The 19,899-nt window shown below is 34.1% G+C and overlaps 2 protein-coding genes across 3 annotated transcripts in view; one reads left to right on the forward strand and one right to left on the reverse strand.

Annotated features, from left to right (window-relative positions):
• LOC148945897 (putative phospholipid-transporting ATPase IIB) overlaps positions 1 to 19,899 on the reverse strand; it is a 158,167-nt gene that overhangs the window by 74,107 nt on the left and 64,161 nt on the right. For both annotated transcript variants that reach the window (XM_089097744.1, XM_089097745.1), the window contains exons 6-7: positions 13,879 to 14,071; positions 11,507 to 11,695 (exon numbers count right to left, since the gene is read on the reverse strand). In XM_089097744.1, the coding sequence (XP_088953870.1) occupies positions 11,507 to 11,695; positions 13,879 to 14,071 (382 nt within the window). The remainder of the gene's footprint in view (positions 1 to 11,506; positions 11,696 to 13,878; positions 14,072 to 19,899) is intronic.
• Positions 2,014 to 5,253, forward strand: LOC148945901 (cuticle protein CP14.6-like). Its single transcript, XM_089098268.1, has 2 exons — positions 2,014 to 2,139; positions 4,771 to 5,253. The coding sequence occupies exons 1-2, from the start codon at positions 2,131 to 2,133 to the stop codon at positions 5,080 to 5,082; spliced, it is 321 nt and encodes a 106-aa protein (XP_088954394.1). The 5' UTR covers positions 2,014 to 2,130; the 3' UTR covers positions 5,083 to 5,253.

The following is a 19,899-nucleotide window of genomic DNA, read 5'->3' on the forward strand; positions in this document are numbered from 1 at the left end:
TTCAATCTGTAGTTGGTCTCCAGAAATTCAACAACTTGTTTCATTTTTCCCCAGTTGCATAATGTATGATGTCAGTTGGCTCAAACTTTAGTTTAAGAGCAAGTTTGCTTGCTAGATAGCGCTGTTGAATATACTTTTCAGAGACGTATAAAGGTCCTATTCATACCTGTCCTGACAAAAAAATTAAGGCTAATATCGCAATATACACGGGCAAATGAAACACATTAATGAATTATTTCACAAATAAAGGATAAGCCAAATTTTATATATTTGAGTCAGGAAACAATATTCAATATTTATGATTCAACTGATTGACATTCCTGGCCCCGTGCCCCCTCCTCTAAAGGCCCCTTTAATGAAAAATATAGGCATGTATCTTCAGAAAAACTTCATTTTTAGTACCCAATTTAGGAAAGAAATAATTCTGACCTATCACGGGAGGGCAAGGGAAGGTAAAACTCTCCTCCATTCCCCTGTTTGTGGACAAATGTATCACAGTTTTGTTTCATTTCTCGCTTTCCCATTAGCCTGCAAGTTTGACTTTACTAATTGATTCCAATTGTACATAAAGTTACATTGAGAAAGCTGAGATGATTAGGGTTTCCTCTGGGAAAAATGTAAATAGTTGCCTTGATGTGTACTGTGTCATTGGTACTGGCTATCGGCTGAATAAAATCAAGTTAGAAATCACTGCTTTTAATTTTCAGTCCGAAAACAAACTGGCATGGCTCGTAGATACTTCTTTTTTGTGGATAAATGTTTTCACTGGAAAATTCGACGTCTTCAGTCTTTTCACAGCATCGTAATGTTATTAAACAAGCATAAAAAACATACTATTGACAACAATAAAAAACAACAATGTTAAAATTTTAAACGAGCCGAAATTAAGTCGCATAAAGAAGTCAATCTCACATTGAACAAAATCATAATATATGAAGAAATCAAACCTGATATTGGCCATAATTGGGTTAAATAATAAAATATAGGTTAAAAAGGAGAGAAATACAACAACTCCGGAACTGGTCTCCCTTCCTTCCTAAAACCTAGCTACAGGGCTGAATATCATTTGCCGTTCATGTTTTTCTTTCTTTTTATTACTATCATGGTTTAGATGCGATTACCCCTAAGTGGACGTGCGCTGGGTTGAGAATTCTTTGTCCAAGGAGCACGGCTTCGATCCCTGGCGTGGCCAATTATTTGGTTTGGGACGCGGGTCAGTGGTGTGACTGTAAGCTTAGCCAGAGTCGACCCAGCTCTAAATGGGTACCTGGAGAAATCTGGGGAAGGTGAGCAGGATGGGTGTGCGAAAGCAAAGGATGGTTGGCCCCCAGCCCCCTCCCATTGCACTTCCTGGCTGAAGGGCCACGGAACGGGGATCAGCACCACCGGTTTGGACCTTAAGGGTCTAGTGCCGTCATACTTACTTTTTTACTTTTTTTTTTACGTACCCCTGAACAAATTGTATCCTTTAACAAATTCTCTCGGGGAAGGGCGAATATTAAATGCAAACAAATTTAAATATACAGTTCATCATTTTCAAATTTTAAATGGGTCAGGCTTCTTCTGACTTATCTTGATTTTGTCAGTTGTTACTACCCATCCTCCATTCTGTAGAGATTAGCCAAAGACAGCAATATCCCACTTAACATTTGGAATATTTACGAGGGTTGCTTGGTTTCATACGAAACTCACCCCTTTCATCTAAAGGCAGAAAATAATGATGAAAGATCCTTTTTAATTATTCTACCACCACATTCCTCATTCGTTCTATCAAATAACGTCCCTGCATTTAGCATAGGATATAACAGTTAAACACTGAAAATTAGAACTAGCTTAAAATATACATTTGAAATTAATTCCTGATAAAAACTGACATAGCAACAAATTTGTAGATTGACCACGTGTCTTAGAAGAAGCATCCTTGTCGACCTCAAGCAAGAAAAGAAACAAGAACACATGTAGGAGGCCCCTGTCATTTAACTGATGCGGTTTTTAAACAGGTTTGTCAAGCCTGTAACTAGTTAAACTGAGATAATTCTATAACCTTCATTTTGTATATATAATATACAGTAAAAAGTCAATAAGTCACAGTAGAGATTATTTAGCCGTAACAGTGATCTAGAAGCAATCATGAACCCAGTGAGTAAATTATATCATTTATATATGCAGCAGCAATATAATATATAAACAATATAACAGATAGCATATACATAACATAATTAATTTAAATACAATTTATTTTCAATTATAAGGGGCTTGAGCAAAGTAATTTTAAGGTATTTTTTTTTTTTTGTAAATACTAATTTGCTTCAAACCAATTTGTAGTTTTTATCATATATAGGAAACAATTTGATCTAAGTTCACAAGCTTAGCATCCTAGGATTTATCAAAGCTGGAAAAACCCAGGCGTAAAGCTGAAAAAAGTATGTTTTAACTTCAAAGTATAAAACTAGATGTCAAAGTTTCAATTTTTGCCATAGATACGAACAGCCAAAACACAGTCTTCAGGGCAACGGTTATCAGTTATGCCCTGGGGGCATATAAGGTTTTCATTGAAAGCTTTGTCGTAGAAACTTCAAAAAAGGCTCATTCGATTGTAAATTCAAAGGGCTAGTACTCTTTTTAATAGTCGAAAGTGACTGGAGGGCAACTAACCCTCCTCTCACGCCCACCTTTTCCCCAAATACATCCAATCAAATTTTGAGATAGCCATTTTGTTCAACGTAGTTGAAAGTTTTGAAATTAGGTCTTTAAGGATGACAGATACGAACAGCCAAAGAGAGAAGGGGAGTATCTCAGAAAGCAGTTTTCAAGGAAAGTCCATTTTAAGACCAGAATGTCCAGATTCTTAAAATTTCAACGTATTAAATGTTATCAAACAGTTCGTGGTAACGAACTGTAAGTAAGGAGCGACCTTGCTCAATAGTAACCGAAACTCCAAAAAATGGAATTTTAATACCAATATATACATTAAGAGAATCGGATTTTTATGCTGATTTCAAATATTTAAGTTTCAATTTTTTTTTTTGTACTTTCAAAAGAGCTATTTATTTTAATTAAACGGCTTTCGTGATTCAGTGGTCATTCTTATAGAAATTGGAACAAAATTCGAACTTTAGCGTAAAGAGTGAGGTATTAACCAAGGGGCAAAGCCCCTAATATATGTAATAATTTCTGTTCGTTTTAAGTTTTAATGTTGCTCCTTACTTTCAGTTGAAAAAATTTGTTTTTATTTAATTACAGGAAGGGGCAGGACCTCAGATGCTCTTCGTGGGAGGATAGAACATCGTTCACTGGGGGAATATTCTGTTTTTACCCATAAAGTCATTGATTTTGGTCCTGAATGTAACATATTGAAATGGGGCAGAAAAATATATGTGGTAAAAAGAACCATTTGAAAATGTTTTAAATTGTTAGCCAGTATTTTTATTCCAACTCTTATAGTATTGTATTGATTTCATATTAGACTATTATACAATAATAAGGAAAATATATTATATAAACTTATATTATATCAGCTAAAAGGATTTTATAATATTCCTCAGTTCACATCACACATCGCATTAGGAACTCGAACCAAAGACCGTGATACACTTAGTGTTGGAACTTTTTTTTTTCATTTTTAAGATACGCACTCTTTTCAGCATAAAATATGCATCATTAGACTTAAAAGAATAACACTAGACCATGGTTTTGGACAAATTTACCATTTTAAACAGTGTTTTACTGTTTGGTCCATCATTGTCCCACACAGCTCACTGTGGGTCATTAATTTGATAATATTGTGAAAAAAAATTCTTTTTAGTCGATATTAAAGACTTTGAACTTTACATATTTTTTTTTTATCTAAACGCATTGCATTAAGCGAAAATCCATTCCACCTTCTTACTTTTCGCCAAACACTTGCTTCAAATTCTACGATGGACATGCAACCCAAAATTGATTAGTAAATATGGAAAAAAACGGAAATTGCAGTTCCAAAACTGATTGAGAAACACCAAACGATAGTTGAAGGTCAGCCAGGGTTCATTCAGAATTCTTACTTGATTTATTACTTTTTTCGTTTTTTTCGTTTTTGATTTTTTCGTTTTTTTCTCTTCCCTGCCTTGTATTGACTGTTGCACCTGCTTAAAGTGTATTTGTTTTCTTCTTCTTCTTCTTCTTTTTTAACTCCATTGGCCTGAATTTATAAGTACCCCTTATCAATTATGAGTACAACCTTGACTATGACGCTTAACGATTTGAAGTATTGGAACTTTTTCATTAACGTACTTCTGTATCGTTCAGTTATATTGACGTATTTGATCTTAAATCCGTTGATTTTGACCGAAACTTAAATTATTAAACATTCTGTCATACTACGTTTAGCCATCTCCATGCCGTCTCTGCCCAATCTTTTATTTTTGTAGAAGGATGCTCAATTACGTTAAATTGACCTTGAAATTACAACTGCTACGTTTAATTTTTTTGTTAGGGAGGGGTGGGTTATTATAGCTTAAAGCTGCTGAAGCGGAAAATTATTTTCCATTATATTTCCCGCATTTTGCAATTACAGGGCTGATAAACCTACCGTGCAACTTTTTGAGAGCATTGACACTATTTCTAGCATTTAAATTGGAACATTAACTTCACAGAATTTCACAAAATCTGGCCGTGAATAATATACCGACCCCCCCCCCCTAAAAATGCTCTCCAGCAGTATTTGTTTTTCATGTCTCTATCATTTATACACAAAATATTAGACAAACATTAAATCATTTCTTTATTTAGGTATTTGTACTTGTTCTCTGCTTTGCTGCTGCCTCCGCAGCTCCAGCAGGTAACGAAGAAGCACAAATAGTATCACAAGACTTCGACCTAAATCCCGAAGATGGCAGCTATGCTTACAAATATGAAACCAGCAACGGAATCAAGGCAGAAGAGACTGGAAAACAGGTTCCAGCTGGTGACGAACCTGGCACTGCCGCAACAGGTTCTTTCAGTTACACAGCGCCTGACGGCACCGTTATATCTCTTACATATGTAGCTGACGAAAATGGCTTCCAACCACAGGGAGACCACTTACCAAAAGTCTCTCAATAAGCTTAGAAGTTATAGACTATGTCCAAATAGGCGGTTAATAACACTATTTCAAATAGTGATTTTGCCACCAAATGAATAGTTGAGTTGATCACGTTCTAGTTCGTTATGAAAACAAATATTTTATTCAGATTTATCTTTATTAATTTTTAATAAAATGTTTTTCGTAACGGATATTCTTGGCAAGGGGTTAGAACTTTCATATCAAACGCTCTTTTCTGGCAGATCTTTCACCGTTTTGTGAACATGGACTTGAAATCTTTCTTCTAAATATCAACAAATTTTATCAATGATAAAACAATATTATTATATTTAGCAGTCTTTCTATAAAATATGCATGACATTTCTATCTGTTGAAATTGAATAATTTTTTAGCTTGTTATTTGGGGGAGGGGGAAGGTAGAAGAGGAACTCAAAGTCAATTTTCAAATTATTGGTATGAAATTAGCTCACGGTTCTGACAGTCAAGAAGATGGTATGGCTGGTAGGGAGGGGGAAATTTGTTTTCAATATTGATAGAATTACATCAGAAAGTAGTAAAAATAAGAAATATGGATTTTACTAATTGTTTTTGCTGACTTGTTAATGCTGCTCGAGGAGAACGTTGTATTTTGAGGTTTACCAGTGGGTGATAAGTTTGACCAATTTCTAGTTTGCGATGAACGCCTATATTTTTGCTAATATTCATCTTTATTAATTTCTCAACAAAATTTAATTAAAGTTGTTTAGTAATTTCGAAAATAATTATTACGACTCAACGCTTGCAAAAGCCTTCAAAGAAACATAAAAGTAAAAACTGAAAAAAGAAATATAAAAATGTACTTAAAAAGATAGAGGTAGCATTGCCCCCCCCCCCTTCCTAGATTTTGAAGAAAAAAAAACTAGGTTTGTATTTTCATTCTTTAATACTAAAGAATCCTTTCCCCCATCCCCTATTTTTTTTGTGAATTGAAACCACAACGTACCAAGGGCTCTCAATATTTCATATAATTTATCATTGCATAAATAGCTCTAAACATTCTAAACTCATAATGGTAGTAGAAGAAACAAATTACACTAAAATGTGCGGTTTGCAGCTGAAACTGAACAAGCAGTAACCTGTTTTGAAACTGTCTATGGCAATGAACAGCAGCTTAAGAGCACCTTTGTCAATGAACTATATAAACCTGCCAAAATACAGGAATCGAAAGAATCTATTTCTCATGCCAATTTCTAATGTGTAAAATTTGATGAACTTCAAAGTGTTCTATATAAAGGTATTAGAAGCTAAAGAATCAAATTAACATGTCTATGGATAGTAATCCTTGAAGTTCAAAAAAATCTTACAAAAACATAACATCATAGACTGAACGCAAAAAATCAACATTTTGTAACTAATATGATACTACAGAAAATATCTTTCTTAAATCTGTATTAACAATTAAATAAAAAAAAGAAGTTTTTTAACTGAAAGTAAGGAGTGACATTAAAACTTAAAACGAACAGAAATTATTCCGTATATGAAAGGGGCTGTCCCCTCCCCAAAGCCTCGCTCTTTACGCTAAAGTTTTTTATTGTTTCGAAAAATAAAGTTGTGAGACAGAGTCAAACTTTAGCGTAAAGAGAGAGGCGTTGAGGAGGGGACAGCCTCTTTTATATACGGAATAATTTTTGTTTGTTTTAAGTTTTAATGTCACTCCTTGCGCTCAGTTAAAAAAAAACCTTTTTTATTTAATTTCTGAAAGTTTTTGGAATAATGCAGCTTTGATTTTGGCTCACCATACATGAATAACTAAAACGAAATTTGCATATTAATTTCCCTTTTTTTGGGTAAATGGCTTTCTAAAAAATTTTGTTCTGACGTAACTTACAAATTAACTTACGTAACAAATTTCTATATTAGTATTTTGTATTACGTATAATATGGAGTTTGCCCCCTAGTCAATACCTCGCTCTTTACGCTAAAATTCAAATTTTGTTCGAATCACAAACCCCTGAATCACAAAGGCCGGTTAAATAGAATAGATAGCTCTTTTGAAAGTGCTAAAAATAACTTTAGCGTAAAGAGCGAGGTTTTGAAAAGGGGGCGAACCCCTCATATACGCAATAATTTCTTTCCGTTTTAACTTTTGATGTTCCTCCTTGCTTTCAGTTGAAAAAAGACTTGTTTTTTTATTTAATTTCTGATGGTTTTTTAAATAATGCTGGGAAATCCGGTGCCCCTTCATAGAAATGTCCCTTCCCCCAAGGAAACATCCTCCATGGAAATCCTCCACCTTAACCCCTACTCCAACCCTGACCCCCCGCCAGAAATAACTTCCTCCTGAAAACGCCTGTATACTTCCCAATAACCAATACTATATGTAAACAATTGACAAAGTTCATAACTTGCAGCCCTTCCCCCGGGAAATGTGGGGGATTAAGTCATCCTCAAAGACATATTTATTAAATTTTCGACTATGCTGAACAAAATGGCTATCTCCAAATTTTGATTGGGTGACTTCGGGAGAAAATGAGCGTGGGATGGGGTCAAGTTGCCCTCCAATTATTTTTTCACTTAAAAATGGCACAAGAACTTTTAATTTCCTTTCGAATGATCCCTCTCACGATATTCTAGGACTACTGGATCGATATTATCACCCCTGGGACAATAAAAAAAAAAACAAAAAAAAAAAAAACCAGATAAACACGCATCTTTCTTCTGGCAAAAAATAAAAAATTCCACATTTTTGCCGATAGGAGCTTGAAACTTCTATAATAGGGTTCTCTGATACGATGAATCTGATGGTGTGATTTTCATTAAAGTTCTATGACTTTTAGGGGTTGTTTTCCCCTTTTTTCGAAATAAGGCAAATTTTCTCAGGCGCGTAACTTTTGATGGTTAAAACTAAACTTGATGAAACTTATATATTTGAAATCAAAATAAGAATCTGATTCTTTTGATGTATCTATTGGTATCAAAATTCCGTTTTTTAGAGCTTCGGTTACTATTGAGCCGGGTCGCTCCTTACTTACAGTTCTTTACCACGAACTGTTTGATTATACTGCCCTAGAGAAGTGCAACATTTAAGAGTCCCTGGGCAGGTACACATGCAGGAGGGGCGGAATCTTTTGCCCCAGAGAAAAAAATCCGTGTTTTACATTTTTTCCAATGTTCCTCAAAAAGCCCCCACCCACCCACCCCCCCCTTTTTTAAAACGTTCCAGATGTTTCACGGTTTTCTATATAACCTTCCCATGACTACCCTATTCTCAGAGTTTCAAACCCTAAACCTCTAGCCTTACTCCTCATTTAAGCTATTACTTAGGCACCTGTATATAGATTATGTGAGAAGTCACGAGGACAGCTTTGCTAAAATACCTATAATCGTTGATACACAAAAACGAATTTTGTTCTTTTTATAAAACTGAGGGGGCAAGTGGATCCAGGACACTAGGACCAACAAAACCTCACAGTATTAGGAGACAAATGACCAATATAAAGATGAACACTCCTCCTCGATCCGACTAGGTTCGGCGCATCCGTCAAAATTCATGAGAATGTTGGGTAATTTTCATTAGCTTGTCAAACTATAAAATAGGCCTCCTGGGTATCCCCTTCCCCCTTATCAGAAAAGAAGTTCCCCATTGTCATGCCACCCTCATGAGGGTATTTTTTGGATCACGTCACCATTTGGACACAGGCTGATTCAGGCAATTCAAAAATTTCTCCGAAAATCGAACGCTCTGTTAGAAAACGATACTTTTATGGGTTGAATCCCAGGTAGAAACATGCAAAACAAACACACGACATCTTATCATGAGGTTTCCTTTGTTTATACCAAAAGCTCATTCCTACCTGTTCCGCGTTTTAGTTCTAAACGTAGCAAAATAGGCAAAATATTAAACGAAGATCACAGGTTATAAAACTTACTGAAGAAGCACGTTATAAATCTGTGTAGCCTTACCTTCATTTTACATCCCGCTTCTATCCCGTATCAAACGAAATTCTCAAAGATTTTAGAAAATTTTATCCGACCAAAATCTAGGCCGTTCAACGTTCTACTTTCTATCTCATGCCATTGTGAAGATGGTACGAACAAGGTTATCTTACATAAGTCAACTCCCCATTTCTATATAGTCTCTTACTTGCATTCAGCAAATCTTCTGATAACCAGCACGCGGTAAGCAAAATTATGCTCCGTCAGGTCTAATCCTACGCGTAGACATGGGAAATAAATACACAGTATGTCATCATGACGTTTCCTTGCTTTTTAGAAAAACTTCAATATCAGTCTTGTTCCACACTCCAGTTATTACTTATTAATATCCAGTTAGTTATTAATATAGCATTAAATCATTCATAGTTCATTGTTACGTCCTCCTCCGTCCTCAAACATTAATTTGATCCCTTTAGCTAGTAGTGCTCTTTTAAGTTTCTTAAGCAAGGTGGCAAGGTGGCTTAAGCAAACATTAATTTGATCCCTTTAGCTAGTAGTGCTCTTTTAAGTTTCCTAAGCAAGGTGGCTCAGGTGGCAAGGTGGTTTAAGCAAACATTAATTTGATCCCTTTAGCTAGTAGTGCTCTTTTCAGTTTCTTAAGCAAGGTGGCAAGGTGGTTTAAGCAAACATTAATTTGATCCCTTTAGCTAGTAGTGCTCTTTTAAGTTTCTTAAGCAAGGTGGCAAGGTGGTTTAAGCAAACATTAATTTGATCCCTTTAGCTAGTAGTGCTCTTTTAAGTTTCTTAAGCAAGGTGGCAAGGTGGATTAAGCAAACATTAATTTGATCCCTTTAGCTAGTAGTGCTCTTTTAAGTTTCTTAAGAAAGGTGGCAAGGTGGTTTAAGCAAACATTAATTTGATCCCTTTAGCTAGTAGTGCTCTTTTAAGTTTCTTAAGCAAGGTGGCAAGGTGGTTTAAGCAAACATTAATTTGATCCCTTTAGCTAGTAGTGCTCTTTTAAGTTTCTTAAGCAAGGTGGCACGGTGGTTTAAGCAAACATTAATTTGATCCCTTTAGCTAGTAGTGCTCTTTTAAGTTTCTTAAGCAAGTTTGCTCATACTCTCGGAAATAACTCTTTCCTTCAAAACAAGCTACACAAACGCCATATTTTCATATGGAGTTTTAAGGACAAATTGTAAAGTATATCAAAGCACGAGGCTGCTACAGACAATCGTTCATTGGCTGATTTACATTGTACTTAAAAGGAAACGTGGCTCAAGAGAATAGTTTTCCAATTCCTATCTGATCTCAGAAAGAAGTAAACTTTCTTTTGTACTTCCCGACTTTTCCCCAGTTTTCTAGGGGACAAATAAAGATAGATAATTTGAAGGACAGCAGGTTTACAGTTTACCCTCCAGGGGGCTTTTGTAATGTAGGCCCTTTCTTAGGTTTAACCTCTACTCTGTTCTCACTTGAGTCCTCTTGCCCAGCTCAAACATACACTACATATACAATTTATTTGGGTGGTTTTTAAGGTATTTTACGGTATTATAAGCTTATTATTACTGATCCTGCTATTTCAATTGCAAAATCGAAATTTAAAACGATATCGATATCTAAGCGATATCTCGATATCCAAAACTGATATCTTAACACAAAAGGAAAACCAAGCAAACTGGGCTTTATTGGGTCCCAGTTGTGATTCACAAAAAGATTCTGCTGTTATGCTCTCTCTTTCTTATTAATATAGGTCAATACATAATTGGGGGGGGCATTGTATATTGCTGTTATTTTTTCATGTTGTGTGTATAGAAATATAAAATGCTTTACTCTTTATTTGTCCTTCTTTCTTTTGCACTGCATAAATACTTTACGTTGTTACAATTTCCTTTAAGCTATATTTAAATAAATAAATAAATAAGGCATATCATCCAATCTTTTGAAAAGAGTATATTATAACTATTTAGCAAATATATAACTATTAAGTTAGCAAAACTAAATATAACTATTGAGTTAGCAAAACTAATTCACTTCACCAGTAACGTGCAGTTATTTCAGAAAGGGGAAGTATATAAAAAAAAAATGAAAAAGAACGACAAATGAATATTTTTCCTATGTATCAACGTTTATACACCCTGTTGGGTATTTTCCAGTCAACCTATTGACTCTAAATTTTGTATGCATAATTGGCTGATGGGACTATTTTAATTACAGTTCTTAGTTAACTATCTGAATTTCGAGGGGCTGAAAACCCTGATAAGGTAAACCAAGCCTCCTCAATCGCGCGAAATTTGCTTAAAAACCTTTTCCTGTTGCAACACCATTCAATTTTAAAATGCGAGAAAACCCTTTATATAGGAGATAAAGGGAAAAAGATTTTCTCCTGCGTTTAATTTCTGCTCCGTTTCACTTATCGCATCCTCACTCACGCTGATACGGGCTCCCTTCTTCCCAATATTGGTTTCTAGAGGTGGTTACTTCCACAACGTATCTTTTTACATAATGATTAGCTCAGTAGGAACAACTTACCTTAGTAAGCTGATTAACTTCCAAATCTAGCAGTCCTACTTTACTTCTGGGTTCCGAATTATTCATAGCACTTCGGGTCTCTTTGCCAGTATAAATCACAAGACCAATGGCAGTGCCAGACGCAAGAACGGTGTTACACCATAAAGTGTTATCAATTGCCAAAGACTCTCTGCTGACAGTTGGTGAAGTCTGAAAATTACCTTTATTTGAATACAACGGTCTCATTGCAACAGCAAAAAGACAAAACATCCGCTGTGACATGACTAGGATTAGATTTTATAGTAAATTTTTCCTGATAGTATTTTCGTAACATTAGCAGTGGGACGTGTTAAGGGTTGAATATATATTATACTATATTCAGACTACATTCAGTTTAAATTAGGTCCAGTCAATCTTAATTCTCAAGTAAAACTCGTTCAACATTGATTGTTGACTTCCTAGTAATTACGTCAGTTGCCATATCAAATTAGGTAAGGTTCGAGGGAGGAGAGTGGGTTTGGGACAAGTCTAGAGAGAGAGCAAATTGTACCCGTCAACTAAATGACATTCCTATGCTAACAAATATTATAGAATAGAAAATTTGTCAGATATCTGAAACTGGAGGGGGCAAAAAAAAACACTAGTCCAGCTTCAGGTTTCACGCAAAAACGGCTTAGAATAAGTACAGACACATAATTTACAGCCAATAATTTTAGAAAGACTGGAATTTAGAAGTAAAAAGAAGGCAGCAATAAAAGAAAGAGCAAAATAAGAGAAAGAGATAAAAAAAGATAAAAAAAAAACAACGAAATGTAAGTCACCTAAAAAAGGTGAACCACAACTAATAAAGAGGAGATTCAATCAAAATACGATAAATAAAGAAAACTAATGGTATGGTAACGCATGACACTAGTTTTGCATTTGAAATTTTTTCCATAAAATATAGCGTAAAAACAAAGATTTTTTGGCTTGATTAGTGAATTAAATACAACTCGACAAGTTCACATTTGAATACAAGCCACAATTCATAAATTTTGCAATAAAAGAATGAAACGAATCAAATGCTTCACTAGCATACATGAACCCAAGTTTCCCCTGTAGAGGTCAATTCGATATTTTTTCTTTGGAGGGGTGCAAAAAACTAAAAACCAGTTTCGGCCCCAGTTTAAGGAGTCTTGATAATAATGGATACATCAAAAGAATCGAATTTTGATGCTAATTCAGAATATATAAAAATTCACCTTTTTTAGCGTTAAAGGTCAAAAGTTACGAAACTGAAAGAATTTGCCCAATTTTGAAACGGGGGCGGGTGGAAATACACCCTAAATCATCAAGTGATTTTAGTGAAAATCCCACCATCAGATTTAGCAAATCAAAGAACCTTACTGTAGAGGTTTCAAGTTATTCTTTACGAAAATGTGGAATTTTGCATTTAGAAGCTAAGAAATTTGCTCATTGTTTACATATAATATTTGCTATTGGGAAGAATACCGATACTTTTCGGGAGGGGGAAAGGGGTTCTGGCTGGTCGGGAGGGGATTATGTGGGAGGATTTTCCACCATTATTTAAAAAAACAGTAAGAAATTAAATAAAAAAAGGTTTCCAATTTAAAGTAAGGAGCAAAATTAAAACTTAAAACGAGCAGAAATTATTACGAAGAAAGGAGGGGTTGCCCTTTCTTCAAGACCCCGTTCTTTACACTAAAGTTGTTTTTAAGAACTGAAAGCTTATTATTCTAATTAAACGGCATTTGTGTTTCACGAGTCATTCTTAAATAGTTGGAACAAAAAGTCAAAATTTAGCGTAAATAGCAAGGTATTGAGAAGGGCGCAGCCACCCTCATAATCGTAATAATTTCTATTCCTTTTAAGTTTTAATGTTGCTCCTTACTTCCAGTTGAAAAAACTTGTTTTTTTAACTTAATCAAAGCATAGAGCCAAAATCGACTGATCCTTAGCGTCATTACTTCAAAAGAACACCGGAAAGAAAAAACAAGTCATTACTTCAAAAAAACAAGGCAATTCATTCAAGCAAACTCTTGTTTAACGCTACCTGCTATGGCAGCTAATTGCAGTTGGTGGTATTTATACGCACAAAATCAGCATAACCCTTTATTGATTTATTTTGATTCTAAATCAAGATGACTTCGTTTTTTATTAAACTGATGCACAAAGTTTTATTAAGTAATTTAAAAGTTCATTATGTACCTCAGTAATTTCCTGAATGATCAGGATATTATTTTACAAAAAAGAGTTATTTTCACGAAAATTCTACAATTGTTACCTTAAATCACTTACTAGACATAGATTAACTATTTAGCCTTAAATAAGAAAAAATCATAACTAAGAGGCAAAACGCTGATCATCACATTTATTTAAAAAGAGACAAATACCTGACTATATGTTCCAATGAAGCTATGTATATCTCTTTGTGGTTTTTCTGCATATACTTGAGCTGCAATGTCAAATAACTCTTCATCAGAGTTGAGAGCTTGGGTGGAGGTAACCGCAAGTCGGAGCTTCCAATCAGTTTCTCCATCAAGCTGGTCAGTTCTTATAAAGCAGGAGCCAGTCTTCTCCGAAGTTCTAAAATTGAAGTGTTGCTGCGATACAGACGGCTAATCTTTTATCTAGAGCACTTACGAGAACCCTTCCGATATAATATATATATATATATATATATATATATATATATATATATATATATATATATATATATATATATATATATATATATATATATATATATATATATATATATATATATATATATATATATATATATATATATAATTTATTTTTACCCTCTTTACGAACATTACATTGCTGTTTTTCTAACCCTAGAAATTTAACCCTAGGAATCAGTAGAAAGGACCGTAAAGGTCCCACGAGAACCACGTGGTTTATGGTTTTCTCACTGAGAATGAAAAACAGAATTTTTCTCACTTGAAAAAACATGATTTTTCTCACTTTTATGGATGTTTTTTTGTATGGTTATGTGTGTTGGTCAATTTATTTTATGTTTTTCATCGATGTCAACATAAATTTATGTCTTTTTTATGGTTTTTGTCAGTGAGAATTAAAAAAACAGCGACGAGTACAGCAATTTATGGATGTTTTATGGTTTTTGACAGTGAGATTGGAAAAACAGGATTTTTCTCACTTTGATGGATGTTTCATGGATGGTTATGTGTGTTGGTCAATTTATGGATGTTTTATGGTTTTTGTCAGTGAGAATGAAAAAAAAGGATTTTTCTCACTTTGATGGATGTTTCATGGTTTCGATGAAATTGATTTACATAATAGAGGGGAATTATTGATTCACGAAAGGGGAACTTCTCCGACGCGACACCCGTGCTGCCACCTACAACTTTTTTACATAATTTATGCATGTTTTTATGGGTTTTCTCACTTGAAAAAACATGATTTTTCTCACTTTCATGGATGTTTCTTGGACGGTTATGTGTGTTGGTCAATTTATTTGATGTTTTTCATGGATGTCAACATCAATTTATGTCTGTTTTATGGTTTTTGTCAGTGAGAATGAAAAAACAGGACTTTTCTCACTTTTATGGATGTTTCATGGTTTCGATGAAATTGATTTACATAATCGAGGGGAATTATTGATTCACGAAAGGGGAGAGAATTTCTGAGAACTTGATTTACATAATCGCTAGGGGGATTATTGATTTACAAAAAGGGGAATAAAGAAACAAGTATGGCTTCTTTGATCTTAGCTCTGAGGGATAAACGCTCTTTAGGTCAGAGAGAAAAATTAATGTTCTATTTTTAAATAGGGCTTCATTGATCTTTAGGGTCAGGAATTAGAAATGACATCACTTGTTATCTTGGAATTATGCGGGACTCTAAAGAGATAGAAATTCTATTTTTAAATACGGCTTCACTGATCTTTAAGTCGGAGAGATAAATTGATATTCTAACGAAACCTTAATAGTGTAGCTAAGAACATTTATGAGATGAAGAGATTAATGCGGGAAAGGGTTTCCCAGTAATTTCAAATGTGACAGCGCAGGGATGTCAAAAACAAAAGGAACACGCAGAAATTACGTTTAGGGGTTATTTGGGCGAAACTGTTTTAGACATTTTAGGGAATTATTTCGGCGAAACAGTTAGAGACATTTTAAAAGATGATTTTAGATGTTTTAGAAGAGAATTTGAGGGTGAAACTCTGTGGTCGTTATAATACACAAGTTCCATTTGAACAGTGTTGTGAGGTCCTCTACCCCAACCCCAAAGGGCCCCAATCCCCATACCCCAACCCCAAAGGGCCCCGATCCCCCTACCCCAACCCCGAAGGAACCCCCCGCCCCAAAGGTCCCCGGGCTCCCAAAGGACCACCCAGCCCCCCAAGGACCCCCCCGGACCCCCAAAGGCCCTCCCGAGTCCTCAAAGAGCCCCCTCCCCATTTTTTTAATACTTTTTAATTTGCGCATTTTGAGACAGAGGGACCAGATCCCCCAAATTTTGGCTCCCCCTCCCACCATTAGTGTTTTGTCGTGGTTTACCATGTCACAGTTACACTCTCTTGATTTTTCAAAGCTCATTTGGATTTCTTTCGTTGAAATGCGAGTTGAAATATTTCAGTAGTGTTTTGTCGCGGTTTACCTTGTCACATTTACATTCTCTTGATTTTTCAAAGTTCATTTTGGTTTTTCTTTCGTTGAAATACAAGAGTTGGAATATTTCACTGGTGTTTTGTCATGGTTTACCATCTCACAGTTACATTATCTTGATTTTTCAAACTTCATCTTGAATTTCCTTCGTTGAAATGCAAGAGTTGGAATATTTCAGTAGTGTTTTGTCATGGTTTACCTTGTCACAGTTACATTCTCTTAATTTTTCAAAGTTCATTTTGAATTTCTCTCGTTGAAATGCAAGTTAGAATATTTCAGTAGTGTTTTTGTTGCGGTTTACATTGTCACAGTTACATTTTCTTGATTTTTCAAACTTCATTTAGAATTTTCTTCGTTGAAATGTAAGAGTTGGAATATATCAGTAGTGGGTTGTTGTTGTTTACCTTGTCACAGTTACATTCTCTTGATTTTTCAAAGTTCATTTCGGTTTTCTTTCATTGAAATGCAAGAGTTGGAATATTTCACTAGTGTTTTGTCATGGTTTACCATCTCACAGTTACATTCTCTTGATTTTTCAAAGTTCATCTTGAATTTCTTTCGTTGAAATGCAAGAGTTGGAATATTTCAGTAGTGTTTTGTTGCGGTTTACCTTGTCACAGTTACATTCTCTTAATTTTTCAAAGTTCATTTTGAATTTTTATCATTGAAATGCAAGAGTTGGAATATTTCAGTAGTGTTCTGTTGTGGTTTACCTTGTCACAGTTACATTCTCTTAATTTTTCAAAGTTCATTTTGAATTTCTTTCGATGAAATGCAAGAGTTGGAATATTTCAATAGTGTTTTGTCGTGGTTTACCTTGTCACAGTTACATTCTCTTAAATTTTCAAAGTTCATTTTCAATTTCTTTCATTGAAATGCAAGAGTTGGAATATTTCACTAGTGTTTTGTCAAGGTTTACCATGTCACAGTTACATTCTCTTGATTTTTCAAAGATCATTTTGGTTTTCTTTCGTTGAAATGCAAGAGTTGGAATATTTCAGTAGTGTTTTGATGAGGTTTACCTTGTCACAGTTACATTCTCTTAATTTTTCAAAGATCATTTTTGAATTTCTTTCTTTGAAATGAAAGAGTTAGAATATTTCACTAGTGTTTTCTTGGGGTTTACATTGTCACAGTTACATTCTCTTAATTTTTAAAAGTTCATTTTGAATTTTTTTCATTGAAATGCAAGAGTTGGATTATTTCAGTAGTGTTTTGTCATGGTTTACCTTGTCACAGTTACACTCTCATGATTTTTCAAAGTTCATTTCGGATTTCTTTCGTTGAAATGCAAGAGTTGGAATATTTCAGTAGTGTTTTGATGTGGTTTACATTGTCAAAGTTACATTCTCTTGATTTTTCAAAGTTCATTTTGGTTTTTCTTTCGTTGAAATGCAAGAGTTGGAATATTTCAGTAGTGTTTTGTTGTGGTTTACCTTGTCACAGTTACATTCTCTTAATTTTTCAAAGTTCATTTTGGATTTGTTTCGATGAAATGCAAGAGTTGGAATATTTCAGTAGTGTTTTGTCATGGTTTACCTTGTCACAGTTACATTCTCTTAATTTTTCAAAGTTCGTTTTGAATTTATTTCGTTTAAATGCAAGAGTTGGAATATTTCAGTAGTGTTTTGTCGTGTTTTACCTTGTCACAGTTACATTCTCTTTATTTTTCAAAGTTCATTTTGGATTTCTTTCGTTGAAATGCAAGAGTTGGAATATTTCAGTAGTGTTTTGTCATGGTTTACCTTAACACAGTTACATTCTCTTAATTTTGCAAGGTTCATTTTGAATTTCTACCGTTGAAATGCAGGAGTTGGAATATTTCAGTAGTGTTTTGTTGTGGTTTACCTTGTCACAGTTATATTTTCTTGATTTTTCAAAGTTCATTTTGAATTTCTTTCGTTGAAATGCAAGAGTTGGAATAATTTAGTAGTGTTTTGTCATGGTTTACCTTGTCACAGTTACATTCTCTTAATTTTTCAAAGTTCATTTTGAATTTCTTTCATTGAAATGCAAGAGTTGGATTATTTCAGTAGTGTTAGGTCGTGGTTTACCATGTCACAGTTACATTCTCTTGATTTTTCAAAGTTCATTTTGGATTTCTTTCATTGAAATGCAAGAGTTGGAATATTTCAGTAGTGTTTTGTCATGGTTTACCTTAACACAGTTACATTCTCTTAATTTTGCAAGGTTCATTTTGAATTTCTAACGTTGAAATGCAGGAGTTGGAATATTTCAGTAGTGTTTTGTTGTGGTTTACCTTGTCACAGTTACATTTTCTTGATTTTTCAAAGTTCATTTTGAATTTCTTTCGTTGAAATGCAAGAGTTGGAATATTTCACTAGTGTTTTGTCATGGTTTACCATCTCTAAGATACATTCTCTTGATTTTTAATAGTTCATATTGAATTTCTTTCGTTGAAATGCAAGAGTCGGAATATTTCAGTAGTGTTTTATCGTGGTGTACATTGTCACAGTTAAGTTCTCTTGATTTTTTAAAGTTCATTTTGAATTTCTATCATTGAAATGCAAGAGTTGGGATATTTCAGTAGTGTTTTGTCGTGGTTTACCTTGTCAGACTTACATTCTCTTAATTTTTAAAAGTTCATTTTGGATTTCTTTCATTGAAATGCAAGAGTTGGAATATTTCAGTAGTGTTTTGTCATGGTTTACCTTAACACAGTTACATTCTCTTAATTTTTCAAGGTTCATTTTGAATTTCTACCTTTGAAATGCATGAGTTGGAATATTTCAGTAGTGTTTTGTTGTGGTTTACCTTGTCACAGTTACATTTTCTTGATTTTTCAAAGTTCATTTTGAATTTCTTTCGTTGAAATGCAAGAGTTGGAATATTTTAGTAGTGTTTTGTTGTGGTTTACCTTGTCACAGCTACCTTCTCTTGATTTTTCAAAGTTAATTCTGAATTTCTTTCATTGAAATGCAAGAGTTGGAATATTTCACTAGTGTTTTGTCATGGTTTACCATCTCTAAGTTACATTCTCTTGATTTTTCAAAGTTCATCTTGAATTTCTTTCGTTGAAATGCAAGAGTTGGAATATTTCAGTAGTGTTTTGTTGTGGTTTACCTTGTCACAGTTACATTATCTTAATTTTTCAAAGTTCATTTTGAATTTCTCTCGTTGAAATGCAAGAGTTGGAATATTTCAGTAGTGTTTTGTTGTGGTTTACCTTGTCAAAGTTACATTGTCTTGATTTTTCAAAGTTCATTTAGAATTTCTTTCGTTGAAATGCAAGAGTTGGAATATATCAGTAGTGTTTTGTCATGGTTTACCTTGTCAAAGTTACATTCTCTTAATTTTTAAAAGTTCATTTTGAATTTCTATCGTTGAAATGCAAGAGTTGGAATATTTCAGTAGTGTTTTGTTGTGGTTTACCTTGTCACAGTTACATTGTCTTGATTTTTCAAAGTTCATTTACAATTTCTTTCGTTGAAATGCAAGACTTGGAATATATCAGTAGTGTTTTGTTGTAGTTTACCTTGTCACAGTTACATTCTCTTTATTTTTCAAAGTTTATTTTGGTTTTCTTTCATTGAAATGCAAGAGTTGGAATATTTCAGTAGTGTTTTGTCATGGTTTACCATCTCACAGATACATTCACTTGATTTTTCAAATTTCATTTTGAATTTCTTTCGTTGAAGTGCAAGATTTGGAATATTTCAGTAGTGTTTTGTTGCGGTTTAACTTGTCACAGTTAAATTCTCTTGATTTTTCATAGTCCATATTAGATTTTTTTCGTTGAAATGCAAGATTTGGAATATC

This window comes from Artemia sp. Qi Xiang Cuo, chromosome 12 (genome assembly GCF_049724085.1).
Source record: "Artemia sp. Qi Xiang Cuo chromosome 12, ASM4972408v1, whole genome shotgun sequence".
Lineage (NCBI taxonomy): Eukaryota > Metazoa > Arthropoda > Branchiopoda > Anostraca > Artemiidae > Artemia > Artemia sp. Qi Xiang Cuo.